The sequence below is a fragment of the Lepidochelys olivacea genome (genome assembly GCF_965140295.1).
Source record: "Lepidochelys olivacea isolate rLepOli2 genome assembly, chromosome: 10".
Lineage (NCBI taxonomy): Eukaryota > Metazoa > Chordata > Testudines > Cheloniidae > Lepidochelys > Lepidochelys olivacea.
In genome coordinates this window covers 523,357-544,271 of record NC_140420.1, presented here as the reverse complement: position 1 = coordinate 544,271, position 20,915 = coordinate 523,357, and the positions used below count along the sequence as shown (strand labels likewise).

Below are 20,915 nucleotides of genomic sequence, written 5' to 3'. Positions count from 1 at the left end.
AATTAAGAATTTTCCAGAAGGCAGGGAGAAGGCTAGGTTGATTGGGACACCTGAAGCCAATCAGGGGCTGGCTGAAACTAGTTAAAAGCCTCCCAGTCAGTCAGGTGAGGGTGCATGTCAGGAGCTGTGGGAGGAAGTTGCGCTGTTGGAGAGGCTGAGTAGTACACACCATGTCAGGCACAAGGAAGGAGGCTCTGAGGTAAGGGTGAAGTGGAGCTTGAGGAAGTGAGGGCTGCTATGGAGGAAGTAGCCCAGGGAATTGTACATGTCATGTTTCTAAAAGGTCAGCTACCATAGCTGATACTATTAGGGTCCCTGGCTGGAGCCCGGAGCAGAGGGTGGGCCCGGGCTCCCCCCCCCCACCTTTGCCCCCTGATTAATCACTGAGACTGGGAGACAACAGAGACTGTGCAAGGAAAGATAACTTCTCCTCACCTCCCTCGCTGGCTTATGATGAAAATGGCTCAGTAGACTGTGACCCTTGTCTCTAGAGAGAGAAGGGATACGTACAGATATAGGTGTGAGGTTTTTTGCAGGAGTGGTGGGTGAAATTCTGTGGCCTGCGTTGTGCAGGAGGTCAGACTAGATGATCATAATGGTCCCTTCTGACCTAAATATCTATGAATCTATGAGGCTAGTGAAATCCGCCAGGAAACGCAGGATCCACGGAGGCAAGGACAGAGCTTTGTCACAGCTGTTAAACAAATCACAGCCCAGCCCCATTAAAACATGAATGGACGTATATTTGATTTTTAAAGGTTCCTTGAAGAAGAGATGAAAATTTCTGAGCACTTCTGCAATCTCCTCCAGTCGTCCAGAACTGCTACTCACACTCAGTACACATGCTCCATGGACCTGAAGGAATTCAATTCTGATGACAAGTTCAGAGTAGATGTAACAAAGCTAGCTGATGGGCAGTACACAACTTCCAAAGCATGCAGTGAATTTCTTCTGAGCAAGAATAGTAAGTACAAGAAATCATGAGCCTGGCTTTCAGTACTTAGATCCAGGTGCCTCTGGGCATATGTAGCTCTGAGTCTCCTATGGGTGCATAAAACAGCATCAAGGGCTTGCGCATGCCTGTTGCTAGGTAGGGGGCCTGCTGCATAAGGATACTAACCCACTGCCAAGGCTGGAGTGGGTCCCTAGATAGCTCTTGTCCCTTGAGTATCAGGTGACTTGTTCCCACCTCAGATCTGCTCCGGATCCAAATAACTATGATGTTAGTTATTTAGCCAGAATCAGACGTGACAGTGAAGGGTCACTGCCATTGAACATGTCACAAATATCCCCTGTACAGGACTGTAGCAGCCTTTCCAGTGGGAAATTAAAGAGCAACATGAAGTTATTGCCCTGTCTGGTGGCATAAAATATCCCTAGAATAATGCAGGCAGGGCCTCTCCCTCTTTCCTGAGTCACCTCTTGTACAGGGGAGTTGGTCTTCCTGATGGGAAGTTCAGGGTAGATTCTGGCATAGCTTATTCTGCCAGTTCACACAGCATGGTGCTGAACCCTGAATCCTGCAATAAGCCGTGAGGTTAATGGGTGCCCAACTAGACGCACAAAGGGCTGTAACCCACTGTCGGAGTCTCGGGATTCGGTTTATTCTGAAAATTAAACGTCAGGTAACAAGTGTCTAGATGAGTGTGAAAAAGATTACAGGAAAATGGACGACATTGCATGGCCATGAGTAATAAGTAATTGATGCTTTCAAAGACAATTCCAGTCCACTGCACCCAGACTGTGCACCTCTCCTCGGGGCTGGGAGGTCTCAGGATTGTAAAAATCGGCACAATTTGTCTTTCTGTGTTCCCACCTACAGTTAAACCTTATCCTCCGTTCAATCTGACTGCCGTGTTTTCAAATGGATATAATATCTCCTGGAAAACCATCTATCAGAACTCTCTCTATTACTATTTGGATGATGAGCTGGAATATGAACTGCGGTATAAGAAGAAGAGTGACACCTGGGCGGTAAGAGGGAAGCAAGGATACCCATGAAATTGCATGTGCCAGCAGAACACATGTTCAGGCATGAACCAAAGCAGGAGAAGCCCAGGAACTTGTAAAATAATAACCCTGAGCTCTGATGTGGGTGGGCGAGGAGAAGATGTCCTTGGGGTGTACGTGGTGTTTTCATTTGATTGTCTTGGCTGGAAACAGAACTAAGGTTGAAGCAGCATTTGGAGATCAGGCTAGTTTGTCCTCGTGTTTGAGAGGCTCTGTCTTTTGTAGGCAAGACTTCTAGCTCAGGCCTGTCCTACACCAGATGAATTGTACACCAGTCCAATGCTGCAGCCAGCCAAGGATTAGCCTCGGGGCTATTAGATCCTATGCAGAGATCCAGACCCTGGCTGCCTGGCTCCCCATCTGCCCTAGGTACTGCTAGGTACAGACATCTCCGATAAAGTTACTGCTTAAGGCAAATTGCACTCCAGACTGTGCTCCCCTGGAGAAACGGACAGGCTGCATGCCCCTCTCCCTCAGCCAGAGGCATAGTTTGACTACTGTATTTGGGGGGGGCAAAGAGGGGGTGAGGCTTTGTGGGGGATCTGGGTGCATGGGGGTGGAGCTCAGCAGGGGGGCTCTGGATGCAGGGGGTGAGGCTTGGCAGGGTGGCGATTCAGGTGGGGGAGCCCACAGTTGGGAGTTTCTGGGGGTGGGGGGGTCTGGCTGCATGGAGATTAGGTGAATGGGGGGCAACTCCCCATACAGGGACCCCTCCCCCTGCAGCTGAGGAGTGATGGAGGTAGAAAGCAGCATGGTGGGTACAAAGCTTCCTGGAGCCAGGAGAAGTTCTTGGGGGTAGGTCTGACCCAGCCCTGGTGGCTCCCTGCAGGGGAAGTCCCACCGCCCTCTTCTCCTTTCTAGGATGTGTTCAGACCTGTCTAGCTACCAACAGTGCAACAGAACAGAGCATTTCAGAGGGAGCTGGGGGTCAAAGCATCGCCTTCTGCAAGGAACTAAGGAAGTGCTAACCCATCAGTGCTGGAATAAAGATAGATGGGATCGAAAAACCCAGACCTCGACACCTGCAAGACTTTGGATGCTTGCAAGCCAGATCTGTTTTGTGGGCTTAGGCCTGTCTCTAGTGAGATGTCATTGCTGTTCAGAGGGCAAAGCAACGGGATCAGATGGTTCTGAAAGGTTACAGTTTGTTGGTCTAATATTGAAACTGACACTTTCTTAGTCAGAAGCAGAACCTTTGCGGGTGGGGAGCGAGAGGGGGCTGGGAACGAACCCTCAACTTCTGCTAAAAGCTGCTGTGGTGTTTCACTTTGCACAGAATCAGAAGAGTAAAGTGATCCCAGAGGACAAGCGAAGCATGGTGCTCCTGCCCCTGGAATTCCAGAGGGACACAGACTATGAGTTCCAGGTGCGAGCCAAGCCCCGCCCTGGCTCTGACTACCTTGGGGTTTGGAGTGAATGGAGTCCCCTGCTAACCCTGAAAACTGAACCTGAGGGTAAACAGAGCATCAGCCTCTCTTTGCCTTCCTGTCCTTGCTGCATCCTCCCCTGTCTGATGTTAGTGAACAGTTCCTGAAACTGTAGTTTATTAAAACAGGAGCCAGGACCATGGCTGCAGAGTCACAGCACAAAGCTCAGCCCATTGCGTTGTTCAGCCCTGGTCTCTGAGACTCATTGCCCTGGGTTTTAACATCAGGTAGACATACCTCGGGAGGCACCATCCCCTGAAGACAGAGCAGTGAGGGCTATTACCAGTTCTCTTTAAATGTTGGCCTTCCAGGATCCTGCTTGCTGATAATTTTCAGAAATCGGGACAGTCTGGGATGAGCAGGTTCCATTATTGGAGTTCAGGGTCCCACATTCAGATCTGGGTGTTGGGTTCGGGGAGCCTGCTTTCAGATTTGAGTTCAGGGCTCTGACTTTTATGACTGGGGAGTTTATATCCAGCTTTGACACTGAGGTTTGGTACAGCGATCTGGCATTCACATTATACAGCATGTGATTCTGACTCATGCATAGAGCTCATGCCAGTGCACTAAGCAACATAGGTAGCATATTTGGCCAAGTGGGTAGAGGGTGCTTCCACCAGTGCCTTGGGGGAATATTTCCTCAAGTTGTGCAGGGGGAGGGACTAGGGCTATTGGCTATTGGCAAAGGACTTCCACCTGCCGGAGCTGGGCTCTCCCCTGAGGCATATGCCAAGGGTGCTTTCTGCTCTGTGTTGTAGGTTTATGTTGTAGCTCAGTCCATATGATGTCTTTGTGTCCCTCCCCCTGCACCCCAGGCCACTTGCCTGCCTCATCATCCAGGCCCCCTTTCCTTGCCTACTTCTGAAGCCCATGGAAGGTGTCCCAGGGAGGTGCTAATCAGACACAGCTGACCAATACCAGAACAGGGATCCTTGGCACACGGAGCTGCACGTTGAGTCCTGTGTCTCCTAACAGAAAGTGATCCAACAAAGTGTGATGTCCGCAGGATGCAACTCTGCCAAAGCTGTGGACAAACAGCCCAGGTTGCAATCAGATTCTGTGCTGCCCATACCCCTGCCATGGGAGCAATACCATCTGGGCTCCCAAGGAGGAAAAGAAATGCCTGACCCCAGCTCCAGAGAGCTGTGCCACCGGCCAGCACCTCAGAGCCCATAGGAAAAGATTTGGGGTGTAGAAATCCCAGTGCTTTTCCACCCCTCTGTCCTTGACTTCTCCTGCTTTCTCTGGTATCTTTAGACAGAAGCCGAAATGCAGGGTAAGAACTGACTAATCCTACTTGGTTCTCCCTCAGAGAGCCCAGGAGTACGATGGCTGGTGTCGCTGCTCGCCTTTGCTCTGGTTGCTGTCTCCATCACAGTGTTTCTGGCCAGACACCAGAGGTAAGAACACACAGGGGGTGCTGGGAAATACTCTGCTCGGCATCTGCTCTATGTGACCGCCCAGTCCCAAGGTTTCTGACCCTTGTCAGTCCAAGTCAGCAGTTAACTAGCGACTGTTTGCACAGCGCTGTTCCTCTTCCCAGGAGGAGGGGAGGGGACTCCACTTTCATTAGTATCCCACCATGAAAGGCACAAAGACTCAGCCCTCTACTATGATCTCCTGGGTGAATAGGACTGGGGCAGTGCTTGGTGGGCTCACAGCCCTGTCTGTGCCCACAGCACGGCCCTTCCCAGAGAGATCTGCTGCTGCCTGGGGCAAGCGAGCTCCGGGGCCTCTGTTGTTAGCATGCTGACTCCTCGCCCTCTCCTTTCTGGGGGGACTCTGCCCTCTAGTGGAGCCATGGTTCCAGTGAAGCTCTCGTGGGCTGGACTTTTCTCCTGCCCTTCTGAACTGGGAGCACAGCTAATTACTGCTTGTGTGAAAGCCACAGCGCCTGGGGCGAGGTGAGATAGAGTCTCTAATGATCCAGACGGGGGAATCTGGGAGCAGAACCCAGACCGGGCAAAGTGCACCTACTCCAAGCTCTTACGAACTCCCACCTCAGGCTGGGTGAAGGAAGGGTCCCTGGGCTTTGTAGCCTCCGGGGACCCTGGGCACTGGGCATTTCCAGGCCTGGGAGACCATGTGTAGGGTTGGGGGGCAAGGACCACAAAATTCTGGGGCAGAAGCTGGGAGCCTTTTTTCAAGACAAGCCTGGGGCCTGAGCATTTCAGGAGGGGGTGCTGAGCATTTCGGGAGGCAGGGCTCCTGGCTCACATTTTTGTTGGGCAGAGCCTGGAGATCACGCTAGTCGAAAACTCCATTAGCCTGGTCCATCCTGATATATAGGAGGATGGAGCATTATCCCGAGGGCAGATCCGTCCATTTTCTTAGCAGAACCCACTCAAGGGGAATTAGGCTCCCAACAAGGCCTGGGCAGGCGACTCCAGCTGCTCAATCCCAGATGCTTTGGCTTTGGACTGTGAAACATGCCTGACACTGAATCCTTGCTCTTGCTTTCTCTTCCAGCATATGGAAAAAGCTGGGGGTTTTCGTCCCAGATCCTGCTCCCTTTTTCAAACCACTTTATGTGGTACACAACGGAGATTTCAAGGTATAAATGGAACAAATCACGTCCACAAGCAGAGGGGCACACGGCAGAATTAAAACAAACGGCCCAGCTCCTTCACTCAGGCTAGGGCTTTCCAGAGGAAGCAATGGGAGGAGGAGTCTATTGCAAGAGAATATCAAGTGACACTTGGGTGCAGGTTTGAATTTACCAGTGTGTCTGCCTGTGGAAAGAGCAGGCCTGCTGGCCAGCTTTGGGGGCTATGGAGAGAATAATTTGGGGGAGTCTTTAGCTCTGCACTTTCATTTTCAGTCTTCAAATTCTTGGCCACTTTGTCATTGTACCCCCGTGGAGCACCTTTTACTGCAGTAACACAGCAGATTCACTCACAACCCTTGGGGAGCTAAACCAGCTCTGCACAGCCTCTCCCTGCTGCTTTGTGTTTGGGCCTCTATGTTTGCACTGCACCGGAATATGGCTCTTGTGCTGCACCTTAATATCATAAAGATGTTATACCCAGGACATAGCTGGCCAAGCACTCTCTTGTATACCCAGTAGCCATCTGAGTGCTTTATGAGGTGCAGTCTAGGACCACTCTCATTCCAGTCTTCTGCTTATGCCAGGAACCCAGTGTTAGCCCTTGCAATCCCCTCTAGGAGATCTTTTAATCCAGAGACCAGTTGTAGGTAACAGCCTGGAAACATGGTTAGACCTGGAGGGGTAAATAACCAGCCAAGTAACATTCATCAAGCTGCAGCTATCTCTGAGTTAGGCGCGTATCCTTCTGAAGTCATAAGAACGACCATACTGGGTCAGACCAAAGGTCCATTTAGCCCAGTATCCTGTCTTCCGACAGTGGCCTATGCCAGGTGCCCCAGAGGGAATGAACAGAACACGGAATCACCAAGTGATCCATCCCCTATCGCCCATTCCCAGCTTCTGGCAAACAGAAGCTAGGGGCACCATTCCTGCCCATCCTGGCTAATAGCCATCGATGGACCTACCCTCCATGAACTTAGCTAGTTCTTTTTTGAACCCCGTTGTAGTCTTGGCCTTCACAACATCTTCTGGCAAAGAGTTCCACAGGCTGACTGTGAAGAAATACTTCCTTTTGTTTGTTTTAAACCTGCTGCCTGTTAATTTCATTTGTTGCCCCCTAGTTCTTGTGTTATGAGAAGAGGTAAATAACACTTCCTGTTTACTTTCTCCACACCAGTCATTATTTTATAGACCTCAATCATATCCCCCCTCAGTCGTCTCTTTTCCAAGCTGACAAGTCTCAGTCTTATTAATCTTTCCTCATACTGAAGCAGTTCCACACCCCTAATCATTTTTGTTGCCCTTCTCTGAACCTTTTCCAATTCCAATATATCTTTTTTTGAGATGGGGTGACCACATCTGCACACAGTATTCAAGATGTGGGTGTACCATGGATTTATATAGGGGCAATATGATATTATCTGTCTTAGTCAGTAACTTTATCTAGTTACCCTGATTCTCTTTTCACTTAAGAACAGCCAAACTCTTTTTTGCCTTAATCCTTAATATTTCCCTCTCTGGCTAAATGGCATGCAAAGAGCAGGGTTCACAATGGAATTCTGATGGACTTTAAAGTGAGGGGAAAAGACTGTGAATTCCAAGTGTGCTTTTCAGTGCATGGTTCAGAGGGGACCCTGCCATACAATGGATGAATGGGGATAATGCCAGTGTCCGAATACAGATTTCACATTACCTCATCTTCCTTCACAAAACCTATTGCTAAAGCAGGTCTTATTAGAGGCACTTCAAAAGCTAGTTCTTGTTTCTGTTTCTTCTCTGACCCCCTTGGGAGAAACACCAGCTGCGCCCTAATGTAGAGACTTTAGCCAGGTGCCCAAAGAGACTGTTGGTTAAAAGGGTAAAGTTTCATATTTTCTGCTCATGGGTTCATGCAGAACAAAATAAAACATGCCTCCCATTACAGTGCCCCTCCCAGCTCCCCTTCTGCTCTCTGCTCCCTTCTTCCATTTCCACCTTCTTCCCTTCTTGCACCTTCATTAAACTTACCAAGCCTTTCATGCTCCTCTCACCTCACTTATTGCTGAGGGGTTTGAAACACATTTCTTTATTCCTGGGTGTTTCTCCCTGAGGCTGATCAGCTATGGCATCTACGCCGGGGACTTTGCCATCTTGTTGCTCTCATTGCAGTCATTCTGATGCCTCAGCATAAACCGCTTTCCCTGCACATGACCCTGCCTTTACTGCATAATAGTTGAGTGGTTACCCAAGCCCCAGATCCAAGCAGCAGCTGACTCCCACAACGAGTTCCCAGTTTTGCACCATGAGATGCTAGCTCAGAATTGCAGAAAATTACAATATATAAAAAATGGACTAGAATAGTATACTGAAAATATTATAATGCCATCCCATAAATGAATGGTAGGTCTGCACCTGGCACACCATGTGCTGTGTGGTCAGAGCATTTCCAAAAGAACATAGTAAAAATAGAAGGTGTTAGGAGACAAAGAAGTAAATTGATTACAAGCCTTGAGACAGTGTGTATCATGAGAGACTGAAAAGATTGGTGTAATTAGAAAGAAGGGACTTGAGAAGAAGGGACTTGACAGAGGTACACAAAATACTGCCTAGTCTAGAGGAGAATCACTGCACACTCCCGTTCACCCTCTCTCATAACACAAGAGCAAAGGGACCTTCAAGGACAATGAAAGGCAACACACTTAGAATTGATAAAGGAAGCATTTTTTATGTAAGTCATAATAAATATGTGGAATTCACTGCCACAAGATATCATTGAAGCCAAGGGCTTAGCAGGACTCTAAAAGGACCGGCTGTGTATCTGTCTAAAAGCGCGTGCACAGTTACAGTAGAGAAGATAAACAATATAAATTTATATCTCCCATTTCAGGACATAAGCCAGCTCAGCTCTCTGACAGGGTAAAGAAGAAACTCCCTCTCAGCAGTGTGAGGCTGCTGAGGTCTCTTACTAACTCCCAGAAAGGGACCTTCAAGTGCTGCAACATCCCGCCCCCCTGGTGCCCTTAGCCCAGGGGTGGATTAAAATGGCTCGTGGGCAGATCTGGCCCACCAGCCATTTTAATCCGGCCCTCAAGCTCCTGCTGGGGAGCGGGGCCTGGGGCTTGTTCCGCTCCAGCACTCCAGCCAGAGAGCAGGGTTGAGAGCCACTCCACACGGCTCCTGAAAGCAGCGCCATGGCCCCACTCCAGCTCCTTCACATAGGGGCAGCCAGGGGGCTCTGCTCTGCATGCTTCCCCCACAGCCTGCACCCCTGAGCCTCCTTCCATGCCCCAAACCTCTGCCCCAGCCCTGATCCCCCTCCTGCCCTCCGAACCCCTTGATCCCAGCCCAGAGCACCCTCCTGCACCCCAAACCTCTCCTCCCCAGCCCCACCCCAGAGTCCGCACCCCAAGCTAGAGCCATCAGCCCCTCCTGCACCCCAACCCTAATTTTGTAAGCATTCATGGCCCGCCATACAATTTCTATTCCTAGGTGTGGCCTTCGGGCCAAAAGGTTTGCCCACCCCTGCCTTAGCCAGAGGCTGAGCCAAGTCATACGAGAGCCTGGAGCTAATCCCAGCCATGGTTCCGAGGCAACTCAGGGAGGCACTGCCAGCTGGGAGCTCAGCAAGGGCAGCCAGGTCTACTTACTACCCTGAAAGGAGGGGGCAAGGCAGGGGCCGTGCTGACCAGCCACTGAGGTAGGGCCGGTTGGGGAAGCAGAGGGGCGGCCTTGGGGGAACTGTGCTTTCCTGGTCGTTGCATGGAAGGAATGTACATTTGGAGATGTTTGCTGATTTGGTGTCAGTTTGGGTTAAACCAGCATCCCTGAGATAACCCCCAGCCCCGTAGGCGACAGGTGTTCAAACTGCAGTGATTCTTTCATTGTCTTCAGCAGCCCTGCCCTGAGCATTGCTCGTCCCAAAGGATGTCTCAGCGCTCTGGACAGAGGTCACTTCCTGCTCTGAGGTAGAAAAGTGACAGCCATTCTCCATCGGACTGGGACAGAGGGTTTTGCCCACTCTGTTCCTCGTTAGGCTGCTGAGAGGGAATGAAAGGTCATTCATTTCTAAAATGGTGAAGCTGAGAAACTTCTGGGAAATTAATAAAGTTGCAGAATAAAGCAACAGTCGCCCACACGGTTATCAGCCGCAGCACGAAATGCACAGACAAGGGCGCTACAGAGGATGTGGTGACCTTGCTAACACCTGAACAGGGACTTTATTACCAGCTGGCAAAAAACAACTGTTCTAGGACATATTCAGCCACAGTCTGTCTGCACAAAACCAGGCAGCTGAGGTATTCCTCTTGCAAATAAGCTGGAAATTCTCTACAGGGAGCCCTGAGGGAAAAGGCAGTCAGAGTACCACACTCCGTGGACTTGTCCCTTCTCAGATGCTTTGGAGTCTTGGTAGCAGCTGTGGGTAGTGAGTGCGGAGAGTGTGAGGGTCAGTTATGGCTTTGTTTTCACTTACTCTTTACTTTGTGAACATTCCTCCTTAGCTCTCTGCTCTCCCCAGGCAGGGGCTTAGCCCAGAGAGGGCTCAGGGCTGGTTGTTGTCTTTTATTAATTATTATTTTTAATTCAATGAAAATCTGGTCAGTAATTTCTGAGTTATGGAAGAACGAAAAATACCAACTCCAAAGCTGTTCTGTTTACAGAGGGTGGAAACCTAGCACCTTTGGCTCTCTAGGCCAGGGGGTCTCAAACTGGGGGGTCCGGACCCCTCAGGGGGTCGTGAGAGTATTACATGGGGGGTTGCGAGCTGTCAGCCTCCATTCCAAACCCCACTTTGCCTCCAGAATTTATAATGATACTAAATATATTTAAAAGTGTTTTTAATTCATAAGGGGGGGGGTCACACTCAGAGGCTTGCTATATGAAAGGGGTCACCAGTACAAAAGTTTGAGAACCACTGTTCTAGGCCCATTTATTCCATCACGATTCCCATACCAGCCCCGTACAGAGCTGGTGGAATGAAGGGTGTCTCCATTTTTGTCCGTGGATGTGCCTGGCATACTCTAGTCCTGGATCTGGCTGGCAGGGAATCATAGAATATCAGGTTTGGAAGGGACCTCAGGAGGTCATCTAGTCCAACCCCCTGCTCAAAGCAGGACCGATCCCCGACTAAATCATCCCAGCCAGGGCTTTGTCAAGCCTGACCTTAAAAACTTCTAGGGAAGGAGATTCCACCACCTCCCTAGGTAACGCATTCCAGTGTTTCACCACCCTCGTCGTGAAAAAGTTTTTCCTAATATCCAACCTAAATCTCCCCCACTGCAACTTGAGACCATTACTTCTTGTTCTGTCATCTGCTACCACTGAGAACAGTCTAGATCCATCCTCTTTGGAACCCCCTTTCAGGTAGTTGAAAGCAGCTATCAAATCCCCCCTCATTCTTCTCTTCTGAAGACTAAACATCCCCAGTTCCCTCAGCCTCTCCTCATAAGTCATGTGTTCCAGTCCCCTAATCATTTTTGTTGCCCTCCGCTGGACTCTTTCCAATTTTTCCACATCCTTCTTGTAGTGTGGGGCCCAAAACTGGACACAATACTCCAGATGAGGCCTCACCAATGTCGAATAGAGGGGAATGATCACGTCCCTCGATCTGTTGGCAATGCCCCTACTTATACATCCCAAAATGCCATTGGCCTTCTTGGCAACAAGGGCACACTGTTGACTCATATCCAACTTCTCGTCTACTGTAACCCCTAGGTCCTTTTCTGCAGAACTGCTGCCGAGCCATTCGGCCCCTAGTCTTTAGCGGTGCATGGGATTCTTCCATCCTAAGTGCAGGACTCTGCACTTGTCTTTGTTGAACCTCATCAGATTTCTTTTGGCCCAATCCTCCAATTTGTCTCGGGCCCTCTGTATCCTATCCCTACCCTCCAGCGTATCTACCACTCCTCCCAGTTTCGTGTCATCTGCAAATTTGCTGAGGGTGCAATCCACGCCATCCTCCAGATCATTTATGAAGATATTGAACAAAACCGACCCCAGGACCGACCCCTGGGGCACTCCACTTGATACCGGCTGCCAACTAGACATGGAGCCATTGATCACTACCCGTTGAGCCCGACAATCTAGCCAGCTTTCTATCCACCTTATAGTCCATTCATCCAGCCCATACTTCTTTAACTTGCTGGCAAGAATACTGTGGGAGACCGTGTCAAAAGTGATTCCCATTATTAAGTGCAGGCAGCATTGTTAGAGAACATATTGCAAGAAATACAGACAGAGATGAAAGCAGAGTAGTGTTGCTTACTAGTTATTTCGTACAATTTTGTTGTACTATGAGTGGAACTGGACCCTTGGGAGAAGGAGTGAGAGATAGCAGGCAAGCAGCAAATACATTCTGCCCGTTTAACTCCAAGAAAAGGGATTTGCACTTTTTTTGTAAACAGCCTTTTGCACTGTCTAAGCACCTTCCCATTCCTACCCTTTACAGCTCAGAGACAGCCAGGGTTAAAAATCAATTAATCAACACAAACCTTATGATTGCAGCTTTAAATGTATGTTTTCCATGTCACGTGTGAGACGGTAACAAGCAGTATTCCAAACCTGACCCCCAACATTTCGCTGCTCTGTCTAGTTAGACTGAGCGCAATTTGGAGCAGGGACTGTGTTTGTCTAGATGTCTGTAGAGCACCCAGCACAGTTTGTGCACTTCTGCAATATAAATGATTGATATTAATTAGTACAGGGCCATTGGAACAACATCTGGTTTTAGCTAGGGCTTGTCTTCACTACCACGCCGACACTATGTTGACAGGAAAGTACTCCTCCGTCAATGTAATTACTCCACCACAACAAGAGGCGGAAGCTATGTTGGTGGGAGAGCGTTTCCCACTGGCATAGTGTGGTGTGGACACCAGTTTAAGTCGATGTAACATGCATCGCTCAGGGGGGTAGTTTTTTAACACCCCTGAGCAACGTAAGTTACATCGACCTTAGCAGTGTAGACAAGCCCCTAGAGTTTCAAAGAGAATTAGAGGATTCAGCCAGGAGTGACAGCTGAGAAATAACGACAATGAAGTATTTATTCTTCTTTGGGCCGTGCCCAACAACCATGAGGGCTCCCCTCCCCCCCGACTTCAGACAGATATGTCCCAGCCCCTAGGTGCTTATGGGCTAAATCATAATGTACATAGGACATGACAAGTGAGGGTGAGAACAGAGCAGAGGGGGATGAACTGGGGCTGGGCAGGTCACACAAAGAAACTTGGATTATGTACACTCCTAACGGAGCAGAGGCCAGGGCAGTGCTGCAGCAAACGGGGTTTGGGGTGTTCTAGACATAGGGGGCAGCATAGCAAGCACGCAGAGCCATGTGTGTGAGATGATGACAGAGAGCAGTAAGGCTGGGCTTGCTGGGTTGGATGCAGCGGGAGGCAGGGTCCAGTAAAGGGGTAGGGGCTGTGTGATGAGGGAGCAAAGGCCAGGCTAGGAGCTTGACCAGAACAATCAGAGTACAAAGGCAGGGACACACTCCAAGCTTGAAGGGCAAGTACAAACAATGAAATGAAGAGCTACATAAAACTACCTAATTGAATTGACTTACAGATAATTCTCCTGCAGCTGCTGGGCCTGGCAATAATGCCACGGAAATTCTTGCCATTCCTGGTTGGTTAGAGTCCGATTTCCCTCTGAAAAACAATTCAGTTCCTTGGGTAGCCACAAGTCTCAGCTCCGCCGCCACCTCATACCACCCCTGCCCATAGGCAATGCGATTTACTAGCTGCTGGCAACCACTGAGCGCAGCGCTAATAATCTCTCTCCTTGTGTCTCTGTGCAGAAATGGGTTGGTGCATCCTGTACCAAAGCAACACTGGATTTCTTTGAGTGGGGAATTGTCCTTCCAGAAGTTTTAGAAGTTTACAGCAAACACCTTTCCCACAACACTGCAGCTGAGGAGCTGAAAGAACTCAATAAAGATCACCCTCGCGAGACTTGCATGTCTTGCCTGGCCATGCACGGTCAGGACAGCCAGTCCCATCTGTCCAGTTCGAATAGTAGCAGTGGGACACAGGACCAGTCATATGGTCATCTCTCTATTGACACAGTAACTGTGGCTGATGAATTTACACCTTGTTACTCACAATGCAACTGTAACAATGCTCACCGGGATCATGAACATCTGGATGCTGATGGAGAGGATGGCTACCCCAAGGTTAATCTTGACGGTGACAACAGTGAAATTTCCAGCAGTTTGCCTCTGGCTGCCCTGAGTGCACAAGATAACATAATTTCCTCTGGCTCTGTGTCTATGGAACCCTCATGGAGGAGTGCAAGTCCCTCGGTGCATCGCCCAATGGCAGAGGCCCTGGGAGGAGGGATGGGGAGTATTTTAGAGGCCCTTTGCCTGCATCATGAGCAGTGGGATTTAGAAAGTCCAGCTTCTCTGCCTTCTCCAGATGGTGAAAGTGTTTCCTATAGCGATGGCCCTTATGACTTTTTCTCTCCTAATACACGAACTGGTGATGGTTACCCAGCAATATGCATAGATTTAGACACCATTGACAGTGGATTTGTGGACTCAGATTGTGGGAGTCCAATCGAGTGTGAATTTGAGAAAAGCAGTCAGACCAATTCAGGCTGTACTTCTGGATCCATCACACTTGAAAATGAAGGAGAGAATTTCCCGCGGAGTTACGTCAAACAGTGGGTCTCCTGTCGCTCTGCCACGCTGCCCAGTGGGACGCAGACAAACTAAGGACTCATGCTGCTTGCCATTTCCAAGCCTAGGCACTAACACAGGAGCCCAGAAAACCTATGCAGCACAACACGAACAGAACAAAATGCTTAGTGCTGAGTGCAAACAGCCTGTATTTCATGCAACTGAAACAAGCAGCTGCACAGAAATTTGCCTTTTCCTGCTGCTATACACCCTAGGTTCATGTCACATCAAATTTGACATGAACAACTTTTTGACAGCTTCGCTGGTCAGAGTGGTGCACACTGAGCCATGGAATTTCATTTCTTCCATGCAGGAAAAGCAGCTGCACCCTGGGAATGGACCTTGAGCCTGGGGAAATGCACAAGATTTTGAAGCCATGTTTATAAAGAGAGTATGAAACTTTCAAATGACTCGCTCTCTCTAGTGGCACTTGGCCTGAGAGTTTGGTGGCATTTAGAGCTTTTGTAAGCATCATCACCCAAATTTTAGTGTGCAAGAAACTGAACAGAACTCAAGTTTCAGGGCTAAGTTCCAGTCAGGCTTGACAGTATATTCTGCAGACCAGAATCTTACCCCCTCATTCTTTGAACCTACATCTTAATGTAATAGTTTCTCAGCAAAGCTACACCTTCCAACTCCAGACAAATTCTCACCGCTTTCGGGGCTGCCTCTTTAAGCAACATCTTTAAAAATACCTTCTAAGCACGTTAATTATAGCATTGTAGTGGCTTGTAGATTTATGCAAGAAATGCAGGGATTATGTGTCTGTCTGTGTGTCTGTGTGTCTGTCTATAATAAAGCCCTAACCCAGGCCTTTGGGCACTACTGCAGTATAACTCTTCAACAGTACTAAACCTGGACTGTTCCTGCTTGTAATAGAGCCACTCGTGACACATGCACTGGGATCAGGAAAACATTTGCCTCCGGCTGTTTTGTGACTGCATTTTGTGTTATTTAGGACAACTGCATTGTAAAGTTAATATAATATTGTTAGCGAGTGTAGGGGCCCAGGCCTGCAGTCTGCTGCATTTCCAGTGTAATAATCCTGTTCTGTCTGTGATACAAATAAACTCCTCCTGCCCCCGTATATCCCTCCTGTTCCCTGGGATTCCTGCAGCATCACCAGTTCTCCTAGGAGAGATCAGGCATCATCCAGTGGGCAGCATCACTCACCATTCACAAGCACAGAGTAAACGATCAGTGATCCAGAGTCAGGAGGAGACCTGTTCTGGGCATGCAGAGTATCTCTGAGCCAGCAGGGAACCTCTGGCCCAGGGGCAGCATGCCTGGGCCTCTGTTTGTAGGAAGTGCCCTCCCTGCAAATCTTCAGGTTGGCTTGCTCATCAAGATGCAGAGAGCAAGGAGAGCCCTAGCCATGCCGTCTTCAGGCTCACCCCTGGGATTCCTCCCCGAATTCTAGAATTGCATCAAGCCAGGTTTAGAGGCAACTTAATGTCTGCCTTATGCCCCTCGATGTAGCCTTGGACTTCCCGGCAGAGCCCCCTCCTCTCCAGCCTCAGCCCCTCTGCTGGATGCAGCCCCCTCTTGGCACAGCTCCTCTGGCCTCATCTGTCTATATCCCCGTGTGCAGCCTCTAGGGCCCCACTGCCCCCTCTGGTAGGGCGACCAGACAACAAGTGTGAAAAATCGGGACGGGGGTGGGGGGTAATAGGAGCCTATATAAGAAAAAGACCCAAAAATCGGGACTGTCCCTATAAAATCAGGACATCTGGTCACCCTACCCTCTGGCCCCAACTCCCTCCCCTCTGCAGCTCTGCTCCCCTCCTTGGCTATGTCTACACTACCCGCCGGATCAGTGGGCAGTAGTCGATCCAGCGGGGGTTGATTTATCGCATCTAGTCTAGGGGCGATAAATCGACCCCCGCGCGCTCTCCCGTCGACTCCTGTACTCCAGCGCCGCGAGAGGCGCAGGCAGACTCGATAGGGGAGCGGCAGCCGTCGACTACCGCAGTGAAGACACCGTGGTGAGTAGCTCTAAGTACGTCGACTTCAGCTACACTATTCACGGAGCTGAAGTTGTGTAACTTAGATCGAGCCCCCCCAGTGTAGACCAGGGCCTTGTCTGCCTCGGTCTGTGGGGACATGTTGCAGCCCCCTCAGGTGCTGTAGGGCGTGCTAACCCCCGTGCCCTCGCGGGGGCAGCAGAGGAGCACATAGGCTTGCTCGATCTCTTGCTGCTCAGCCGGAGGCTTTCATCACCTAGTTCGCTCTGAGGTACTAGACCTTTCTGACCTGACCCTGCACAGGCCCCAGGGAGGGAAGTCCATGCAGAGATAAGACATGTAAGATCTGCAAAGAGGGGCTTCCCACGACAGGCCCCCTCTGCCACAGCATCACCAACCCTAAGTGTCAAAAGTTACAAACTAGGCCCCAAACAAGCATGCGATTTTTACAAACAATAAATTCCACGTTCTTATTTCTTACGAGCTAGTTGCAGAGCCCCCAGGCTGCACTGGGTCACATTTTTCTCCACAGCCAGGAGGGCTGCCTAGAAACTTACCTTTGATTGCTTTTGAATGAAAGCTGAAAATTCTCATGTAATCACATGACTCAACGAGCCAGGGCTTGGGAGAAACGTCGGCTACCGCAAAGCTAATGACAGAATCATGAGAGTTGGCGACCCTGCTACTGGCGGGAGGGGACTCCCAGCAGAGACCAGTTCAGCACGGCCAGGGGAGGGGCACTCCCAGCTGGGACCAGCTCAGCATGGCTCCTACCTGCTTGGCTGGGGAGAGACTCCCTTCCATCTCATTTGATAGAATTGCTGACTGCCAGTTAGGAGGGGCCTGACCCTGGTGCCTCAGCATAGCGTTAAGGTATGCCGCGTGCATGCTCCAGATAGGGGAGTCAATCGGGCTGCCTTGCGTTCTGGGTTAGTTGTCCCCGCAATGCTCCAGTGCGGTGCTAGGGAGTGCTGGCTTCCCATCACCATGGAACACAAAAATAAGGGTGTGGTCCCAATCTCTTGGCCAAATTGCATCTGGCCTTCCTGCTCTCCCCCTGCTGTTTCAATTGGAAACAGGAGTCTTCTGCCTGACCTGGTGTGGTCTGGGAAGGAGCTGACATGTTCCACTCTAGCCGGGGATTGCACTGAGCTCCAGTTTGCACAGTTGGTTCAGTACATTCTGCGAAGTGTTTTGGGGTACATGTGGTTAAAAAGCAGCAACATTCCCTTGTAGAGGACACAATGCAGAACTGGGCTAACTCCCTGGGTGTGCCCTAGTGAAGGCAGAGCAGCAGCACAGAGAGACCAAGACAGCCTGTGATCACAGCAGAGGCTAAACTGCTCCACAGCTAAATTCCCATTTGGAGACTGGCCCCATGTTTTCTAACATGAATATCAAATGAAACTGGGGAGGGAGGGTCAGTCTTTTACGAGCTGGCTGCAGAGCTCCTAAGTGCTGGTGCTTCCTTCTCAGCTGCATGTTGGCTTAGTCATCAGAGCTCTTGGCCTTACATGGACCCCAACACTTCCAGAGTGATTGACAAGCCACAGTGATGGGGAAAGGCCCTGAATGTAGGGTCCCAAGTCCCCTCGCCAGCAGAGGAAACAAAATATGTCCAGTTTCACAGTAACCACTTTATGAAGCTCTCTGGGGCCTCCTGCTCTGAGTTCATAGAATCATAGAATCATAGAATATCAGGGTTGGAAGGGACCCCAGAAGGTCATCTAGTCCAACCCCCTGCTCGAAGCAGGACCAATTCCCAGTTAAATCATCCCAGCCAGGGCTTTGTCAAGCCTGACCTTAAAAATCTCTAAGGAAGGAGATTCTACCACCTCCCTAGGTAACGCATTCCAGTGTTTCACCACCCTCTTAGTGAAAAAGTTTTTCCTAATATCCAATCTAAACCTCCCCCACTGCAACTTGAGACCATTACTCCTCGTTCTGTCATCTGCTACCATTGAGAACAGTCTAGAGCCATCCTCTTTGGAACCCCCTTTCAGGTAGTTGAAAGCAGCTATCAAATCCCCCCTCATTCTTCTCTTCTGCAGGCTAAACAATCCCATCTCCCTCAGCCTCTCCTCATAACTCATGTGTTCCAGTCCCCTAATCATTTTTGTTGCCCTTCGCTGGACTCTCTCCAATTTATCCACATCCTTCTTGAAGTGTGGGGCCCAAAACTGGACACAGTACTCCAGATGAGGCCTCACCAATGTCGAATAGAGGGGAACGATCACGTCCCTTGATCTGCTCGCTATGCCCCTACTTATACATCCCAAAATGCCATTGGCCTTCTTGGCAACAAGGGCACACTGCTGACTCATATCCAGCTTCTCGTCCACTGTCACCCCTAGGTCCTTTTCCGCAGAACTGCTGCCTAGCCATTCGGTCCCTAGTCTGTAGCTGTGCATTGGGTTCTTTCGTCCTAAGTGCAGGACCCTGCACTTATCCTTATTGAACCTCATCAGATTTCTTTTGGCCCAATCCTCCAATTTGTCTAGGTCCTTCTGTATCCTATCCCTCCCCTCCAGCGTATCCACCACTCCTCCCAGTTTAGTATCATCCGCAAATTTGCTGAGAGTGCAATCCACACCATCCTCCAGATCATTTATGAAGATATTGAACAAAACCGGCCCCAGGACCGACCCCTGGGGCACTCCACTTGACACCGGCTGCCAACTAGACATGGAGCCATTGATCACTACCCGTTGAGCCCGACAATCTAGCCAGCTTTCTACCCACCTTATAGTGCATTCATCCAGCCCATACTTCCATACTTCAGCTGGCTACATTTGTCTCAGGGTGACCTATAAGAAATAGTTCCCATTTCAGAGGCGCTCTGGTTTTTCATTGCCTGATTTGGAGAGTTCATGTTTAGAAAGCAAACCTGCACAGTGAGCATGAGGGTGGCATTTCCCAAGGCATGTGATGCTGGCCTCACTCCCCCATTAGCAGCAATGAGAGTTTTACAAGTGACATCAATGGGAGCAGAGCTAGGCCAGTGCTGAGCATGTTGGGAAATCCCACCCTAAAGCTCTGTGTAGGGTGCACACACAGAGCAACACTGAGGAGCCGGCTGCTACATGCAGGGCTCCCATCTCTAATATTCCCAACTTCACACACGCACACTCCCTGCCTGCCTCACCCTTCTGAAGTTAACGCCGCCCAAACAGATTATTGTCATGCCAAGCCTTGCTTCTCTGGCTTTAATCTCTCTCTCTCTGGCTCTCCTCTGGCTGTTGTGATGCATCTCAGATACCATGTGTAAATGACTGTGCAGGTAGCAAAGCTAACAGTAAAGCTACTTCTACCAAGCCATGGTCAAGTTCTTGACTGCTTTTCTAGGTCTCAGACAAGGGAAACCCTCAATAAGCCAGAGCTCAGTGTTGGGCTGGATACTTATTCTTTATGCAGTGCCCAGACTTTGTTTGGTACCTTACAGAGCACAGAATAAGATAGGTCCTGCTCCATACGCTTCAGTGCTCATGGCGTACAAATGTATCTGAGCCTGGGGCATGAGGATGACAGCAGTCTCGCCGCTCACACTCCGGCAGGGCTAGGAAGTGTTTTTAGGTCACTTATAAAAAGCTCTTGTACTCATTTTTTAAAAAAACTCTAAGAAGGTATTTTAAGTCATTCAGCAAATAGTTCAGTCTCAGTAAAGTTAACCCCTTAACGTAAATTCAGCAATTGCTCCCTCACTAATGAGTAATTGCAGATGTGGCTACTTCATATCAGCCTGATCATCTCAGAGAAACTTGCCATTGGTTATTGAGAGTAGCTTTAAAACAAGGCACAGTGAACTCTGCTTTATGTACCAGAACTGTTGCTGCTTGGTGAACAAACCACACACTCTAAACTATCAAGAAACAGAGGAGGCATGAAAATTGAAGTTTAATTTGTGCTGGTAAGGAGACAAGCTATTGCTGTGCTTTGTATTTTGCTGGCTAGTGCAAAGAGAAATGATTGAACTAAGATGTTAACCAATAATAAATAATACTAGGTGTTCAGCTTTATAGTGTTTCTTGTACTATAAATCTGTAAGGATCCAGATCATCTCTGCAATTTTGTTCCACTCGCTCCCAGAGCACAAAGCTGTAGTTCGTAGCACATTGTTGCCAATAGAAGGTCAATAGAGAGTGCAAACTGCCCAGTGAGGAAGAGTTTATGCTTATGCTACACCCAGGGTTGGGGCTACGCTGGAAGGAGACCTCACCCCTAACAGCACAGTTCTGTTAGAAAGTTCCTTCAGCACTGTTCCTTCAGTTCTAGAGGAAAACCAGCTGAGGAAAATTAAGGCAGATTAATGAATG

General features: G+C 49.5%; 1 protein-coding gene across 1 annotated transcript; it reads left to right on the top strand.

Annotated features, from left to right (window-relative positions):
• Nucleotides 1–849: 849 nt before the first annotated feature.
• Nucleotides 850–14,847, top strand: IL21R (interleukin 21 receptor; the record flags this gene model as incomplete). Its single annotated transcript, XM_084640331.1, has 6 exons — nucleotides 850–964; nucleotides 1,823–1,974; nucleotides 3,287–3,376; nucleotides 4,750–4,802; nucleotides 5,907–5,991; nucleotides 13,757–14,847. The coding sequence occupies 6 exons, from the start codon at nucleotides 850–852 to the stop codon at nucleotides 14,672–14,674; spliced, it is 1,413 nt and encodes a 470-aa protein (XP_084496457.1). The 3' UTR covers nucleotides 14,675–14,847.
• Nucleotides 14,848–20,915: the final 6,068 nt, after the last annotated feature.